This window comes from Nematocida parisii, assembly GCF_000250985.1.
Source record: "Nematocida parisii ERTm1 unplaced genomic scaffold supercont1.4, whole genome shotgun sequence".
Lineage (NCBI taxonomy): Eukaryota > Fungi > Microsporidia > Nematocida > Nematocida parisii.
Genome location: NW_013524649.1, coordinates 481,822 through 498,606, shown reverse-complemented (window position 1 = coordinate 498,606; position 16,785 = coordinate 481,822). Strand labels below are relative to the sequence as shown.

General features: G+C 32.1%; 9 protein-coding genes across 9 annotated transcripts; 7 read left to right on the top strand and 2 right to left on the bottom strand.

Annotated features, from left to right (window-relative positions):
• Nucleotides 1-18: 18 nt before the first annotated feature.
• NEPG_01887 (uncharacterized protein) lies at nt 19-1,161 on the bottom strand (the record flags this gene model as incomplete). Its single annotated transcript, XM_013204261.1, has 1 exon — nt 19-1,161. One exon carries the CDS (start codon nt 1,159-1,161, stop codon nt 19-21), a length of 1,143 nt encoding a protein of 380 aa, XP_013059715.1.
• Nucleotides 1,162-1,372: 211 nt separating this feature from the next.
• Nucleotides 1,373-3,133, top strand: NEPG_01886 (uncharacterized protein; the record flags this gene model as incomplete). The annotated part of the gene is made up of 1 exon (XM_013204260.1): nt 1,373-3,133. One exon carries the CDS (start codon nt 1,373-1,375, stop codon nt 3,131-3,133), a length of 1,761 nt encoding a protein of 586 aa, XP_013059714.1.
• An 805-nt stretch (nt 3,134-3,938) lies between these two features.
• Nucleotides 3,939-5,645, top strand: NEPG_01885 (uncharacterized protein; the record flags this gene model as incomplete). Its single annotated transcript, XM_013204259.1, has 1 exon — nt 3,939-5,645. One exon carries the CDS (start codon nt 3,939-3,941, stop codon nt 5,643-5,645), a length of 1,707 nt encoding a protein of 568 aa, XP_013059713.1.
• Nucleotides 5,646-6,229: 584 nt separating this feature from the next.
• Nucleotides 6,230-7,246, top strand: NEPG_01884 (uncharacterized protein; the record flags this gene model as incomplete). Its single annotated transcript, XM_013204258.1, has 1 exon — nt 6,230-7,246. The coding sequence occupies one exon, from the start codon at nt 6,230-6,232 to the stop codon at nt 7,244-7,246; it is 1,017 nt and encodes a 338-aa protein (XP_013059712.1).
• Nucleotides 7,240-7,743, top strand: NEPG_01883 (uncharacterized protein; the record flags this gene model as incomplete). Its single annotated transcript, XM_013204257.1, has 1 exon — nt 7,240-7,743. One exon carries the CDS (start codon nt 7,240-7,242, stop codon nt 7,741-7,743), a length of 504 nt encoding a protein of 167 aa, XP_013059711.1.
• Nucleotides 7,744-8,417: 674 nt separating this feature from the next.
• Nucleotides 8,418-9,983, top strand: NEPG_01882 (uncharacterized protein; the record flags this gene model as incomplete). The annotated part of the gene is made up of 1 exon (XM_013204256.1): nt 8,418-9,983. The coding sequence occupies one exon, from the start codon at nt 8,418-8,420 to the stop codon at nt 9,981-9,983; it is 1,566 nt and encodes a 521-aa protein (XP_013059710.1).
• Nucleotides 9,984-10,507: 524 nt separating this feature from the next.
• NEPG_01881 (uncharacterized protein) lies at nt 10,508-13,066 on the top strand (the record flags this gene model as incomplete). Its single annotated transcript, XM_013204255.1, has 1 exon — nt 10,508-13,066. The coding sequence occupies one exon, from the start codon at nt 10,508-10,510 to the stop codon at nt 13,064-13,066; it is 2,559 nt and encodes an 852-aa protein (XP_013059709.1).
• A 397-nt stretch (nt 13,067-13,463) lies between these two features.
• Nucleotides 13,464-15,360, top strand: NEPG_01880 (uncharacterized protein). The gene has a single exon (XM_013204254.1). It carries the CDS (start codon nt 14,022-14,024, stop codon nt 15,174-15,176), a length of 1,155 nt encoding a protein of 384 aa, XP_013059708.1. The 5' UTR covers nt 13,464-14,021; the 3' UTR covers nt 15,177-15,360.
• A 131-nt stretch (nt 15,361-15,491) lies between these two features.
• Nucleotides 15,492-16,522, bottom strand: NEPG_01879 (uncharacterized protein; the record flags this gene model as incomplete). The annotated part of the gene is made up of 1 exon (XM_013204253.1): nt 15,492-16,522. The coding sequence occupies one exon, from the start codon at nt 16,520-16,522 to the stop codon at nt 15,605-15,607; it is 918 nt and encodes a 305-aa protein (XP_013059707.1). The 3' UTR covers nt 15,492-15,604.
• Nucleotides 16,523-16,785: the final 263 nt, after the last annotated feature.

Sequence of the window (16,785 nt, the reverse complement as noted above, 5' to 3'; positions counted from 1 at the left end):
CTGATCGCGGAGGGTCTATTACTGCGGTTGCCGTCCTTTAATTTTTGCCAGCACTAAAGGAAGAGTTTTCTCCACCGATCCACAATAATATTTTGCATTAATTTGATTCTCTTCTGCATTTCTTTTTGCATCATTAATTGATTCTTCAGATATTTCTAAGCCAATTACTTTTTTCTCTGTATTTTTGGCTAAGCAGATTCCCAAAAGACCCGAGCCACAGCATATATCTAATATATTGTCTGTTTGTATGTTATCCTTTAGGGTTTTTATCATAAGCTCGGCAACACTAGAATTAATTTGGAAGAACCCAAGCGGGAATACTTGAAATACGCACTCTCCAACATTTACTTTATACTCCTTTGGTGCTCCTTTGACCTGATATATATCAGCAGTTCTTGCTATTCCATCAAATACGCCAGTGGTACACGATATAAATACATCTTCTGGCAGTATTTCTATAAACTCCATTATAAGAGGATTACCCAGTGCCTCCTTCACTGATTCGCAGTTCACCTGCAAAATAGTTATAAAATGCTCACCAAGCCTTCTAAGCAGTAAAAGACGTAGAAATCCTTCTTTCGTTACTCTATTAAATACATGGCCGGATTTGCTTGATAAATACTGATTTATCTTTTCAACCAATGCCAGCATCTCATCCGGTGTATTAAACACGCACTCTTTGGGATCAGCCACTAGATTTGGTGCAGACGAGAATTTGGTGGGCCGGAATCCTAGAATCTCTTTCCCCTCATGTGTAACCCCAAATGTAAACTCGCATTTGTTTCTATATCCCATTTGGACAGGCGATGCAACTGAAACAATCTGATCCTCCATGCACTCTAAAAAAGAATAACAAGCCGAAAACTCCTTTGCCTTTTTCTTCAACTGTTCTTCATAGCTTAGCCCATTCAGTGGAGTTACTATGTCTTTTACATCTTTTTCCTCTTTTTTCTGCTTTCTAATGTCTAGCTCAGTATTTCTAAACATAATAGTTGGAAGCTCCTCTTCTTTCGTAATTAGAATAGCCAGTCGCTTGTGATCCTTGAAAGACAGAGTAAAGTCTTGGTGCCCTATACTTTCTGTTAGAACCTTTAACAGCGCAGATCGCTTTGTATATTTTTTTATATTATGAATTCTCCATGTGGTAGTGCTGTACTCCATTAAATATTTTTTCAGTTTTCTTTCTTTTATTATAATTCACTGCCATTCAAAATAGAAATTTTTTAATTTGGGCTCAATCCATTTGATTGAAACATTGCCTTTTTGGCAATTTTACTACGAATATGATGCCATTATCAATTGATTTAACGAAATTGTATATATATACGGGTTCTAATCTGGATAATATATGAGACTTTTAAACAAAAAACTTATGCTATCTTCTATTGCGTTTAATATACACCAATTTATGTGTATTTATCTGCCATATAATATAAATAAAGCCTATAGCCAATCGGGCATGAAATTATGCAAACATCCATATCACCGCGATCATATATTCGCACCATCCAATCCAGATGTGTCTTATAATCTAGAAAACAATAATCCAGATCCAGATATATATGCACACATTGCTATTAATAGTATCGAGCGAAATGTGTGCAGTACTGTTGATAGTACAACAATAGCTGTTACAGAGGATCCATCTCTCCCACCATTCAGCTTGCTTTTAATGCACGAAGAGGATTATAGAAGTTTGTTTAAACCCGAGAATTATGTTTCTTCATCCCAAAATGTGATGACTGGGTATAATAAGATAGAGAAAATATTCCATGACGCAAAAGAAATGAGCAATTTTCATAACCTAGATATAGATGTTATAAGCCATGAAATTTATTATGATGAGGAGTATAATGTTAAGAGGTTTAGAGCATTTGGGTTTATAATTATTGCTCCTATTGATATACGGTTGACAAATATGATTCTAACCGAGCAGACTGGATTTATCAAAAATCAATCAAATCCAGTACTCGAGTATACAGATGGCAGTTTTAATAATAAACATATGGCCATAAAACTTAAACAAGAACTTTCTGATTTGTCACATGTTTCAAAACAATTAAAAACTGCCATAGATAAAATTTCTCGTGTTTTTGATGAATCAATAGAATGCAGTGACTATAGTAATGATTTAAAACACGGATTTAATCTCTTGAAGATGATAAATTCAATTAGAGTGAATAGGATTTTTGATTCATTCTATATGCAAAGTCTAATGAGGTTCTCAAATTATTCTATTATGTCAATGGATTACTACAAAAGGACTAGAAATGCTTATCTGAATAAAACAAACAAAGAAATGACCGGCAGCGAAAGGGCATTGGATGAATTTCAAATTTCATTAAAATACCCAGCGTCTTTCCATATGTCTGTTGAAGACGTTAAATATAAAAAGACTATTATCTACTCCGCGTGCACGCAGATTCTTAATTTTATTCTACAATGCAGTGATCAAATAGAGTTCTTGAATCTAGAGACAAATGATAAAGACCACATATCAAGCAACCTCTTCCACGCATACAAACATGCATTAAAAACTCTTGATAACCTAAAATATATTGGTTCATATGAATTTAACAATGAGCCACTAATTGAAGTGGAAAGATCCTTCTCGGCATGTGTAAAAGGGTATTTAGATGCAGAAAAATTATTGTCTTCTTCTATTGAAAACCTTCAGTCTGTGATTAAAACCGAATTGTTTATGTATAAGTTAATCGATCAAGATTATAAAAGTGTTGAAGCTATTAAAATGGTTGAAAGCAGTGAAAGCGGCGAAAGCGGCGAAAGTCACAAAAGCAGCGAAATTGGCGAAATCGATTATGAAGGTCTAATTGATGAAAGTGAAGAATTATTTGAGTTGATTAAATTAGATAAAGAAAGCCTTGCTGATAAGAAAAAAGTAGATCTGGTTAAGAATGTTATTTCTTTGTTAGAGTCAGAATTTAACATGTCTTATAAAAAAGAAGACTCCGTAGGCATTATATTAAATGAAATTGCAGGATCTATATGGGAATTTATACCTCCCACTCCAATTACATACTTTACATATATCAAAAAAGTATCAGAAAACAATAAAATGATTGATGAAGTAATAGCAGAGTATGAAGAAAAATTAGGTTCTATCGATATCTAATGAAGTTTAAGCTATAAAGGCTTAAGTAATTCTTAAAATGTAATATACGCATGTTTTATTAAAATAAAATATTATTTATGCCTTGTAAAATTTTAGGATTTCTATATTTTAAGGAAGTATTTCAATCCCTGCCATATGAATAAAGAATATAACCAGAAGGTCAGTTCCACTTTCAGATAAAATATAAAATTATTTATTTAAATATAGTCTAGTTTGCCTATAATATACTCTTTAGTGTAATATTCTATTAATTTTTGTATATTTCTGTAGTTTATTTATTTTAAAATATTTATATTTATAAAAATATTGTATTTCTATTTATTTGCATAGTGTAAAGAATACATATTTTATTTATATTTAAAATAATATGAATACAATATACATAAATAGAAATAAACAACCAATAACACATTAATATAAGAAAAATAGAGAATACAATAATAAATACAAATAGCAATGGATATGCACTAATACACAGATATATCGAATATATTCACTAAAAACAATAATTATATGAAGATAATTCATTATTTATTCATGTTAAATATAAAATATTTACTAATAAGCTGTATAACATAAATACTTTAGATTTTTATTCTAATTCACTTTTTATAAAGAATAGTATATTAATTAATGAAATGTCAGTTTGATTTGTTAAAGTTATATGCCAACAATAAACTGATTTTCATTTTTTAAAAAAGTTATATGCTGGTTATCCGTGGGTACTCTGCGATCATGAGTGTTTTGGTGGTGAAATTATCTCTTGTAGAGTAATAGAATAATTAGTACGGCAATACTCTATGGAATGAGCATCATTAGGATCTGGGCCGGGGTATCAAAATCAAATGATAGGGATAAAAACTATATAAGAATTTTTGAAATTAATACATACGAAGTTCGGGTTATGACAAATAGGAGTTCATATTTACAAGGAAGAGAGAAACCTCAATTATATATATATAACCCAAAATACTTAACTCAAATGAGGTTTGTTAAAAAAGAGCTTGCTTTGATTTTTATTGTACTTGGCATATGCCAGGTTATGTGTGGGATACTGCCAACAGACATAAACCTAAACTACAGCATAGCAAGTATGATTCCACCTGTAGACATTCCGAATGCTTTGAATGCATATGAAACAAATATTACTAAGACACTTTATATCTTACCAGAAGAACCTATATATATGAATGAGACTAGGCATAGGAATCTATTTAAGCTATATAATTATACCTCTCCAAGTTTAGAAATGGAGACAGATTATAGTAAGTTAAAAGACATGGTAGAAAATGCAAAAACAATAAGCAATCTAACAGAAATAGACATGAGAGATGATGTTTATCGGGATAGCTGTTATCGCACTAAAAAAATTAGGTCATATGGATTTAGAGTTATTGGCCCTGTTTGTTTAAACTTTAAGGATATCATGCTAACTGAACTAAGAAAGATTGATGGTGAGCAAACAAATCAAGAGCAAAAATATAATGCTCTTAGTATTAATAGAAATGACATAAGTGAAAAACTATACCATGAATCTGAAAAGTCTACGTTTATTAAAGAGCAATTAAGCAGTGCAATAGAGAGTATTGAAAGAATTTTTTCTGCACCAATAGAATATAAAGAATATATGAACATAATAATAAATGGGCTTAATCTTTTGAATGTGGTAAATTCAATTAGAGTGAACGGGCTTCTAGATGTATTACACATACAAAAATTACTGCAATTTGAAAATGAAGCTATTAACATGATGGACTACTATAAAGAAGCTCGGGAGATTCTGCTGAATAAATTAAATCAAGACATAAGTGAAAGAGATCTTGCCCAAGATATATTTGATTGTGCCTTAAGATACCCAAAGGTGTTTTTACCGAGTATTTTAGATGTTAAATACAAAAAAATCATTATTTACTCTACATGTATACAAATTATTAATATTATACCTACATGTATTAAACAAATAGAGGCATTGAATATAGAAAGCCCGAAAGTTAAAAAACAACTATCAAGAGACTTCTTCTATACATACACACATGCTATAGACACACTTGAGTATTTAAAGGCAATTAATTCATACGGCTTTAACAATGACGAGTTAATCAAAATAGAAATTCAATTTTCAAGGTGTGTAAAGAAATATTTAAATTCTGCAAGAATACTTTCTAATTCGCTCAATAATCTAAAAAAAGAAATAGAAAGTGCATTATCTGTAGGTGTAGTTCTAGAAAGAAATACACCGAGTAAAATGCTTATATTGAATGTAGATTATCCAGCCGATAAAAAGAAAATCGATATGATTAACAATCTTATTTATTTATTGAATTCCGAGGAAAAAATATGCACTGAACAGGAGTCTAGCATAATTAAATTGCTGGAGAAATTTCAAACAATAAAACTAGAAAAAAATAATCCTCCAATTTCATACATTGCGTATGCAGGCGAAGTATTAAAAAACAACAATTTACTTGACAATAGAATAAAGTACTTTCGATCAAAATTGAAAGATTTATAAAGGCGCAAGTCTGCCTAACTAAAAAAACCTATTATAAAATATAGATTTATGTAAACATTATTAGCTTCTAATATATGTTGAAATATATGCCAGTAGAAGCCAATAATATTTCACTAGTACATATTCTCAAGTGAGCTAATGATATGTAAATGTTTAAATCTATATAAATATGTGAATTAATAAAATTTTAATGCGCCTAACAAATTTATATGTATTTTTTAATTGGCCTAGCTGTTTTTTCCCGTAAGGCTTAGACATACGAAAACTTGTTATTTATTGAAATACAAAAACTCTTATATAGCTTTGATTCCAATCATTTATGATAGCAGCACGTCTATTACTATCACCAATGATGGATACTCATATATTAATGGCATACTTAACCATCGCTGTTCTGGATCTCACTATCCAAAACCAACAGGCCTCTTTCCTATTTCGGATTATAAATTACTGAATGGTGAGTTGCCTAAACCACCTACCTTTTTATACTAATTTGTTATTTATAATGGAATTTTTATTAAGTACCTGGTTGTCATAATGATTTATTGATTTTCTACATATATAGCTGGAAATATTAAAATTAAATGAGACTTTATAAAGAAATAGTTGCTTTAAATTTTCTTGCAATTTGGGCATTTCATGCCATGTGTGGCTTAATACCTCACAGCCTCGATACATCCAATAGACCAGAAATCACTATTTCACAGATAGACATTCTCAATCCTTCTAATTGGAAAATAGATGTTACAGAGGCCCGGTATATTCTACCAGAGGAAACCATCTCTGAAAAACAAGTTGAATATAAAAAGTTGTTTAAGCTGTACGTATATGCACCCCCAAGTAAAAAAATAGAAAAGGATTATGTGAAGTTAAAGAAAATACTGGAAAATACAAAAAAAGCAAGTATTAATCCTAGACTAGACATAAAAAACAACACTTATCTTAAAAAATCTCATGACAGCACTGTTAAGCCATACGGATATATAATAATTGGTCCCCTTGACTTGAGCTCTAAGAATATGATTCTAACCGAATTGAAAGACATTGAAAATGAAGTATCTCATGTTAGATTTCCATATACAGACTCTAGCAACAAAAGAATCAGCTTGCTTCGAATATTGTATAATGAGTCCAGAGAATTAACATTTTTCAAAGCCCAATTAATCCATGCATTAAAAAGCATCGATCTTGCATTTTGTAAATCTGTAGAATATACAAGCTATATGAGTACTTTAACATTTGGATTTAATATGCTAAATATAATAAACTCTATTAGAGTCAACAGACTTCTAGATGTATTACATATGCAAAAAACACTTAGATTTGAAAATCATGCAGTTGGCCAAATAGAATACTACAAAGAAATTAATGGTATTATACTGAATAAGGATAATGAAAGTCTATGGGCAGAAGAAATGGCTCAAAATGAATTTAAATATATCTTAAAACACCAAGGGGTGTTCATGCCTAGCATTTCAGATGTTAAATATAAAAAAATAATCATTCATTCCACATGTCTGCAGATTCTTAATCTTATTCCAGTATGCAGAGAGCAAATAAAAATGTTCAATATAGGTTCCAAAAAACAAAAAAAATGCTAAAGAGCTTTCGCATTGCATATAAATATGCTATAAAAACACTTAAGCGTATAAAATCAATTGACTCGTACAGTTTTGATCCTTACCAAATAGCTAAAATAGAAGATGTTTTCTCGCTGTGCATAATTAACTATTTAGATGCAGAAGTATTGGTGTCTAGCTCTATTAGTAGCCTTAAAAATAAGATCGAAAGTGCACTATATGAGCATGCGCCCTTAAAGAATAACACATCTCCTAGTACGTTTAGATTAAATGCAACAATTCCTACCGATAAGAAAAAGATAAACCTGCTTAAAAACCTTGTTTCTTTGTTGGATAGTGAAAAAGAGTTGTGTGCTTTAAAAAAAATTAGTGTGCATAAAATAATAAATGGTATCCAGCCAGTGAAAAAAGGATACCTTTCAATTTCATATTCCACATACGTTGATAAAGTATTAAAAAACAATAAAGCGATTAATAAAAAGTTAAGAGAATATCGATTAGAATTAAAAAGTTTATAATAATATCCTGTATATAATAGGGATTAATTAAATACACATAAGGAATAAACATATTTATACTTTATATATAATTACACACTCAGTAGTAAATAGACAATATAGTAAAGAGCTCTCTTTATTACATATTTATTCTGCCATATTATTGTAATTTCTATGTGTTTCAGGCAGCATATACATATTTTTATGTATTTATTATATTCATGTAGCTCTTTTAACTTCTTGTACAGCTTAGTTTCTAGAAATATTTAGAATGCATTAGTTTAAGTATTTATAAAAATAGTGTATTTTTATTTATTTATGTAGTAATTGTAAATGAACAAATTTTATTTCTTGTACTGGTTAAATAATGTAAAGCATAAATAATATTTATTTGTAATAAAACATGGCTAGTTTACATAAGATGCAATGGATGTACTTACATATGAATATTCTTAAATATATTTTTATTTACTTATGTTCTTAATATGATAAGTAGTATATTAACCATGTACAGTACAAGAAAAATCAAGTAAGGTTTGAGTGCTACATAACCCAAGACATTTTGTTTTTATTTTGGCGTATTCTTGATAAAAGATTATATACTAATCGCACATTCATCAGAGTGATTTTAGTATTATATAGCTGGGAATATTAAAATTTGTAAGGCATAAATAGTATTTTATTTTTAATAAATCATGCATAGTTCACAAAATTTAATGAGATTCTTTAAAAAAATACATGCTTTAATCTTTCTTGTATTTGGGGTATCCTCAGTTATATGTGGTTTAATACCATACCATATAAACACAACCGGGTTTCCAGCAAGTGGTATTTTACAGATAGACATTAACAGTACCATTAACCACCAGACAGCAAGTTCCATAGATATGTCGTTTGATATACCAGAAAAGGCTATCTTCCAAAATGTGAACGTTTATAGAAAGCTGTTTAAACCATATGACTACACACAATCAATCCCAGAACTGCAAACCACTTATAAGAAGCTAGAGGAAATCCTGGAAACTGTAAAAGTAATAAGTAGTTTCTCTAAAATAGATGAAACAGGCGGTGTTTATATTAGTATGCCTCCTTACATAAGAAAAATTAGATCCTATGCATTTGCAATCATTGGCACGGTTTCGTTAAATTCTAAGCATATTATTTTAAATGAAATGGGTCGGGTACAAGGAGAGAGGTCAGACTCCAATTTTCCGTATAATGCACTTGGCGTCACTAGGGAGGATATAAAAAAAATAATTATTAATGAAATCAAGGATTCAGTGTTAATTGAGCAACAACTGAACAATGTAATAAAAGTCCTAAAGAAGGCTTTGTGTGAGCCTGTAGAGTATAAAGAATACATCGATAGCTTGGCATATGGGTTCAATCTTTTGAACATAGTAAACTTTGTTAGAGTGAATAGAATATTGGATGTATTATATATACAAAAAATGCTGCAGTTTGAAAAAAATGCTGTTAACCAAATGGATGGGTACAAAAAAGCCAGAAGAATTAAGTTGAATATGTTAAATAAAAAAATGAGTAAGAAAAGGCGTGCCCAAGATATATTTAAGCATACACTAACATCACCCGAAACATTCCTATCTAGTGTCTCAGATGTTAAGTCCAAAAAGACTATTATTTACTCAGCGTGCACGCAGATTCTTAATCTTATCCCATCGTTTTTAAAAGAAATAAACCTCTTAGATATAAAACCAGAGAAAAAAGAAGTCTTACGAACAAACTTTCGCATGACATATGAATATGGGATAAAAGCACTTAATCAGCTGAAAGTAGTCAATTCATACAACTTTGACAACAACCAATTAACTCAAATAGAAGTTGAATTTTCTATGTGCGTGCAAGAATATCTAAATGCAGCAGAGCTAATTTCGGAATATATTAATGATCTACAAAAAAATATAGAAACGCTATTATTTAATTCTGTAAAGCCCCGGAAAAGAACCCCCGATATAGCGAATAATCTATCTAAAATGCTTCAATTAGACAAATACCAGCATATAGATGTCAAGAAAATATTTTTAATTAAAAGTATTATTTCCTTATTATCCATTGAAAGGGACTTGTGCTATAAAAAAAAGAATAGTTTATATACTATTTCATATAGTATTGGATCAGACAACTCAGAGTATCCACCAATAAGCTACAACATGTATACCAAGAAAGCATCAAAAAACAATAAAATGATTAATAAAGTAATAAAAAGGTATGAAAAAAAATTAGATATGCTTTATGCATAATGGAGTTTAGGCTATAAAAGCTTAAGTAGTCCTAAATAATAAAGGGATTTTTTAAATATAGTCTAATTTACTTATAATATACTCTTTAGTATAACATTGTCTATTAGTTAGTGTTATATGTATACTAAATAGAACAAAATAACCAATAATACATTAATATAAGATAGAATGAGCTACAATAAAAAATAAAAATAGTAGAAATACATAAATTACTGGTTAGATACAAAAATACGTATAAAAACAACCAAAAACAAACAATTAGCAATATATAAAAACATGACAGTACTATATACTTATTTATGAATAATACATCCCGGACAGCCAGAAATTATTCAAAGTAATTTGATCTTTATTAAGATAGTTGTAGTATTTCGGATTAAATACAATTTAATAGGTCTATTATTGTTCGTATAAGCAATTATATTTATAGAATATATGAAAAATCACTTTGGTGGTGGATTGTAATTTATCATAAAGATAGGGAAATGGAATAAATAATATTTTATTTTTATATTAGATAAGAAATGGAAACACAAGATATTGAAACACAGATGAGCGAGAAAACAATATTCTGTAGGATTTGCACTGAGCCAGAGACATCTGATAACAGACTGGCAAGCCCATGTAAGTGTATAGGAAACATGAAGTATGTTCATTCAGCATGCATTCTTGAGTGGATATATAAGACACGAACACAGATATGCAACTTCTGTAATTACAAGATGAAGCTAAAGAGAGTATACATAAACAAGCCTACTAAACCAAATACATATCCGGTGTATACAGTTATATATATATACAGCAAAATTCAGAGTATGCTATTATTTGGACAAGAAGTGAAAAACAAGATATTTGAGAAAATAGAGAAGGGGTTTGCCCTTTTTACAGGAGCTGTACTTGATCCAATTTATAGATTGTTTTCTTTTTCCATGCTGCCGGCTTTTATGTCAATTCCCAGGCTTATAGCGCAAAAAAACATAAGCAACATTCGGAAGCAGAATACATACACTATTATTGATACTCTGACCAAGTTGAATGTTATAACAGAGTATAACACGATGTACTCAGAAATACACTCAAATAGCACAAGAATACACAGAGCAGGGCTTGCTAGAGCACATGCAGAAAATGACATACAGAGGATATTCAGTATAATTATATTTGAAGATGATCTAGAGGGCAGTTTAGAAATTGTTCCTACCACAGTAGATTATATAGTGCTGTTTATATCACTTGGTCTAGTTTCTTGGTTATCTTATATTCTGAGCCCTACAACAGAGTATCAAGGAGATGCATGGATAAGCAAGGCTCTTATACCGGCAGCCACTCTTCTTTGGTTTGTGTATACTGTTATTTTTTTAGCCATATGTCTGCAGAATCGGCTGGGTATAAAGAGGGGAAGTAGATATATGAATATATGTGGAGTGTATTGCAAGCTACTGATTATTTTACTAGCAAGATATGGAGCATTGCCTTATTTTATTTTCCATGTAGTTGAAGTAATGCTGCGCATTTTATATACGAGTATAAAAATGAACGCCCTTCAAGATTTTATAAAACATAGCATATATGGCATAATCCCACAGATATCTGAAGTATCCAATAAGCAAATGGCAGAGGCAATAACACAGAGTGCATCAGAGTTTACTGGGTTCTTGTTTGTTATACTTGGGAATATATGGCTCTTTGTCTTTCAGTCAGTATATGCCCGTTATTTTTCTCATATAATTAGACCAGGCCTGTTTGGATGGATTTGCCCAATAAGTGTTTCTGTGAATAGAGTTATAAAGGATCGAATATTTACAACCTTCCAAAGCTATACAATTGCCTATATTCTATTTATATGTGCCTGCATAGTGCTGTGTAGTCAAATTCTCTTTTTAGATGGTATTCTGTTACATAATCATTTCAGGAAAATACCATGCAGCCAAATATTCTGCCTAGAGAATATGGCATATCTTTATTTTTATCTACCAATTATAGAAATATTCTACAGCGGGCCATTACAAAGTTACTTTTCGTATGTTAAAAGTATTTTAAGCAGTATTTCGCGTAGAGTTAGCAGATGCATGAAAGTAGAATCATTGCTGTTCAATGGAGATCTTCCAAATAATTCGGTAAATCTTTCTAAACTATGCTATCTGCCTGCCCGAAATGACGTATCGTATACGAATGAAGAAATAGTTAAAAGAAGAATGCTTAAAATAACCAAAGAAGAAAAAGAGTTATATTTTGATGAAAATGGAAAGAAAAAGAGAATTACTATGGAAAGGTTTACTGGACTAGAAGCAGACGAGCATAAATGGACTGAAAGTATAGTCAATGCTACCAGAGCAGAGCTTTTGTACAACCCAGCATATTCTATTTTCTATGTACCGTCTTTTGCAGTTGTTAGAGTAATATTATTTTCTATAATATTATTTGGTGTATGCTCTATAATAACTGGTATCACCGCATTTCTGTTATACCACACTGTTTTATACATAGAATGCATGCGAGCAAAAATAATGCACGTAGATATTTTGAATCAGATATTCTATACTACAAAATTGGTTTTGGGTATATTGTGCATAGCAGGAGGAATGCTGTGTTTGACATATAGAGAAAGAAAGTTTCTTATTATTAGAAAGATATACCAATCAGTAAAAAAAGGCTGTGTAATAGGAGTTATTCCATTTATAGTGGTGGTATTTGGTATATCTCTAAAAGAGTCTATAATTTCTCTTTTAGGCTATAAATATGCCAAGCTTGCGGATTGGGTAAATGCGCCCTTCCAGATTTGGTTTATATCATATACACTTAGCTTGGATTTGATATTTAGAAATGATTACTCTTTAGTATTTATGTTAGTAGAAGGCGCGTGCATGTTTATTCTTTATACACTGATAGACATCTTTTTATTTGAAGGAACAATGAGCAAAATATCAATATGGAGCCGGCTCTGTATTGTTTTACTTCCGTATGCTTTTCCATGGATAGTGAATATTCTAGAGAGGATTGGCAATTTTCTTTGCAGGGCGTCTGAAAGAGTTAAATCTAGCATACTATCGAAGGGTACAGAAATTGTACTGGTAGATGCATGAATATTCTTTTTTCCAAGTATATCCGAGTCTATTCTGTGTTCCGTGCATAGCAGAAGCTGTGTTTAATAAGCTTTGCTAGCCAAAAGTGTAAAATAAAAGATTTCAGGTTGTTTTCTATACAGTTTCAGAGCAAACGCGTTTTCAGATTATTTCCACTAGCTGTCAAGCCATATTCTACCAAGTATATATTAATCATGTAATTAGTATATACAGTAAGTTTCAGGGTATATAAAATATTTCTAATATGATATGTAATAATTTATGATTAAGTCATGCAGCAATTTCTAGGCAGTAAAGGAGTGAATAAGCTCAAACACCGAGCAAGGATTAATAAAATAAGTGCCAAAAGAAAGAAATAAAATATGTTTGAATCCGGTTTTATTTTTATGCACGTGGAGGAGAGGGCAATGAAACTGCTAAATAATAAAGTACCAATAAAGCCAGCAAATCTAGCACAGGATAACACATTTAAGCTTGCTCTTATAAATGAGACAGAGCTGCAAATATCACCGAGCACAAAGGAGATATCTGCATATTTGTGCGATAAGCCAGGATCTAACTACAATTTAAGCAGTAATGCGTGGAGATTCCATATTTCGGTGTATGCTGGATTGATTAGCAACTGTCTTTCAATGAAAAAAAAAGTAGAGGGGCCGCCATACACGCTTATAAAGGCTCTTGCTGATAGCTATATAAAAAAGCAAACGCAGGCGCCTGCTGTAAATATTGTATCACGGCTTGAGAGCCTGGATGGGGGCTGTGTTATTCAATTACAGCCGCATCAGATAGAGGGTGTGCAGGTTGCGTGCGAAAGGAACTATAGATTATTGATAGCAGATGAGATGGGCCTGGGGAAAACCCTGCAGGCCATTTCTATAGCAAAGACATATTTGAAGAGCACTCAAATGAAACAAAAAAAGGTCTTTTTATTGTGGCACCATCATCAAATGTGCCCATGTGGGTGGGCGAGGTAAAGAAGTACATAACAGAAGTGTGCTATGATGTAAAAGAGTGGAGGTATGCACAAAAATCAAATACTTCTGGAATAGTTGCTTTAATAACTAGTTATAATGGGGCAAGCACATACATAGACGAGATAATGCCAGGAGACTTTTTTATGGGGATTGCAGATGAGTCGCAGTCATTGAAAAACAATGAGAGCAAGCGGGCGCAAGCACTGGTTCCATTTCTAACAAAATTGAGAAGTGTCATCCTTTTATCTGGAACACCAGCCCTTTCCAATACGTATGAGCTGTATACACAAATAAGCATTATACATCCAACCTTATTTTCATACAAAGATTACCACGAGAGATACTGCAAGATAAGTGACAATCACTACCAAGCAGCCAATCCAAAGTTTAAGCATCTTATAAAGTACAGAGGCAGTAAAAATCTGGACGAACTAAAAATAGCAGTAAATGAGCTTGTGCTCATACGAAGGGTCAAACAAGACTGTCTGCAGCTTGGCAAAAAAAGAAGAATACACGTGACCTTTATAAGCGACTTGGTTAAAAAAGAGATGCGCTCAAATGTGCCGATCAACACAAAAACACTTCAAAATGAGCTACTTCTAGAATATAATAAAGCCGCGAAGGAAAAGCTGCCAGATATTTTATGTTTTATAAAGCAGGCAAGGAACAAAACAAAAGAAAAGATAATTATATTTGCGCATCATAAAGACACGCTAAATGCTCTTTACATGGAATTTAAAGACCGGGCTATAAAAATAGATGGGTCAACTGCCAGGCAGAAAAGAGAAATCTTGTGTGATAAATTCAGGAACTGTCCTGATATTGACGTGGCTGTGCTGAGTTTAAAGGCGTGCTCCACTGGACTGACTCTTGTATGCGCGACTATGGTGATATTTGCAGAGCTACCATGGACGCCTGGTGATTTGCATCAGGCAGAGGACAGAATATATAGAATAGGGCAGACACAGACAGTTAAAATATACTATCTGATTGCATCGCACGTGGATAAGCACATGTGGCCGCTTCTTAAAAGAAAGCACAATACTTTAAATGGGATTGGAATAACAGAAAAAGACAATGAGCAGATTATACTAGAAACTTTTGACCCAAAACAAAAGTCTATATGGCAGTTCTAGCGCGCCATGCAAAGCACAAAACTATATCGGGCGTAGGAATGACTATACAATTTACAGATATTTTAATATATAATCAGAGATGGTTTAATCTATAAAGCTAGAAGATAAAGAAGTATGGAATGCTGAGCACGCAGTATAATGCACTAGGTATATAAAAATAAACCACACTTAGTTTTAAAACACAGAAGTATTTAAGAAAAAGCAGCATTTTCAGATAAAGTTCTGTAATTATAATATACGCGCTGCTTCCTCCTAATCATTTACTCTTGGCATAGAATCAATTCAATATAAAATTTCAGTTAATTTCAAACTAGGTCCGTATAGAGGTAGTATTTATTAAACAGACAATGAATTCTCGTTTATTTTTTGCCAGCATATATATTATGCATTTATTATCCAAGGCAGAGGAATTCCATACAAAGTGCATGTTACATCCTAATAAAGCGAGCGATTGTTTTCCATGTAACAGAATTTTTGAATATTGTGCTGTGTGTTTCATCTTCTATCTTCAAAAAAGTGGCCTTTCCACTCCTGGCCAGTCTTTCGCCGTGCGTGTATGGGATGAGCCAGTCTGCGCCGCCGTGTATAATAAGTGTTTCAATATCAATTTTCTTAATGTTTTCCAAAGAGTTGTACCCAAGGCCATGCAGTGCATAGCTTTTACTTTTGGGAATGACAGACTCAATAATATTCCAAAGCGTATACTCTCTAAGCAGGGATATGGTAGAGCTAAACGGGCTCACTAAAACCAGCCTATTAATAACCACAGAGCTTTTTTTCTGTGCGTACTGAACCAGATATTCAAGAGCAATAGCTGTTCCCAAGGAGTATGCTATTATGGAGATGGAAAAGATTCCTTTCTTTTTAAAGTATTTTATACTTGCAGAGACATCTTCAATAAATGCACTTTTGCTAGGTGATCCCTCAGAATCACCAAACCCTCTGTAATCTATTATAAGCGCACCAATACCATCTTCTATAAGGGATTCGATGTTGTATACCTGCGAAAAAGTGTTTCTATTAGTGGAGTTGCCGTGTAAGACAAGCGCCCAATGGTTCACTGGCTTTTCTGTGTTATGAACAGCCCAGGCCCCTATCTTCTCATGGGACTTTGTTCGAATTCTCACAGTGCGCACCTGAATGTGTGGCTTAAATGGGTGCTTGTTCTCTGCAGGCATCTTTATCTTGCTTAGCCCAGAGGCACAGAATATTTCCCGAATAAGCCTAGACAGAAGGATTGCTTTAAGATACTCCTCATCAGTTGATGCATTTAATTTAGGAGTCAGAAGTAGCTTTGGAGAGAATTCTTCGTCACTTTGTGTGCTTATCTCTGATTCTTTCTGCATTTATTCAAAAATCAAGTTGTGCCGCATCTATAACAGCCTCTCATAAAGAAACCAATTATTATTCATTTCTATCTTATTGGTAAAAAGTGAATTGGCAACTTTCTTTTCTGAATTTCAGATCCACTGAGAATTACTAACAATATAAACCTCGTATAGTGCTACATCTATTCATTGCAATCCCACATATAATTACAAACCAATCCAAATATACTTAAAATGCTACAAAAACTGTTAACATTGGAAAATAACAGAATATCATTAGC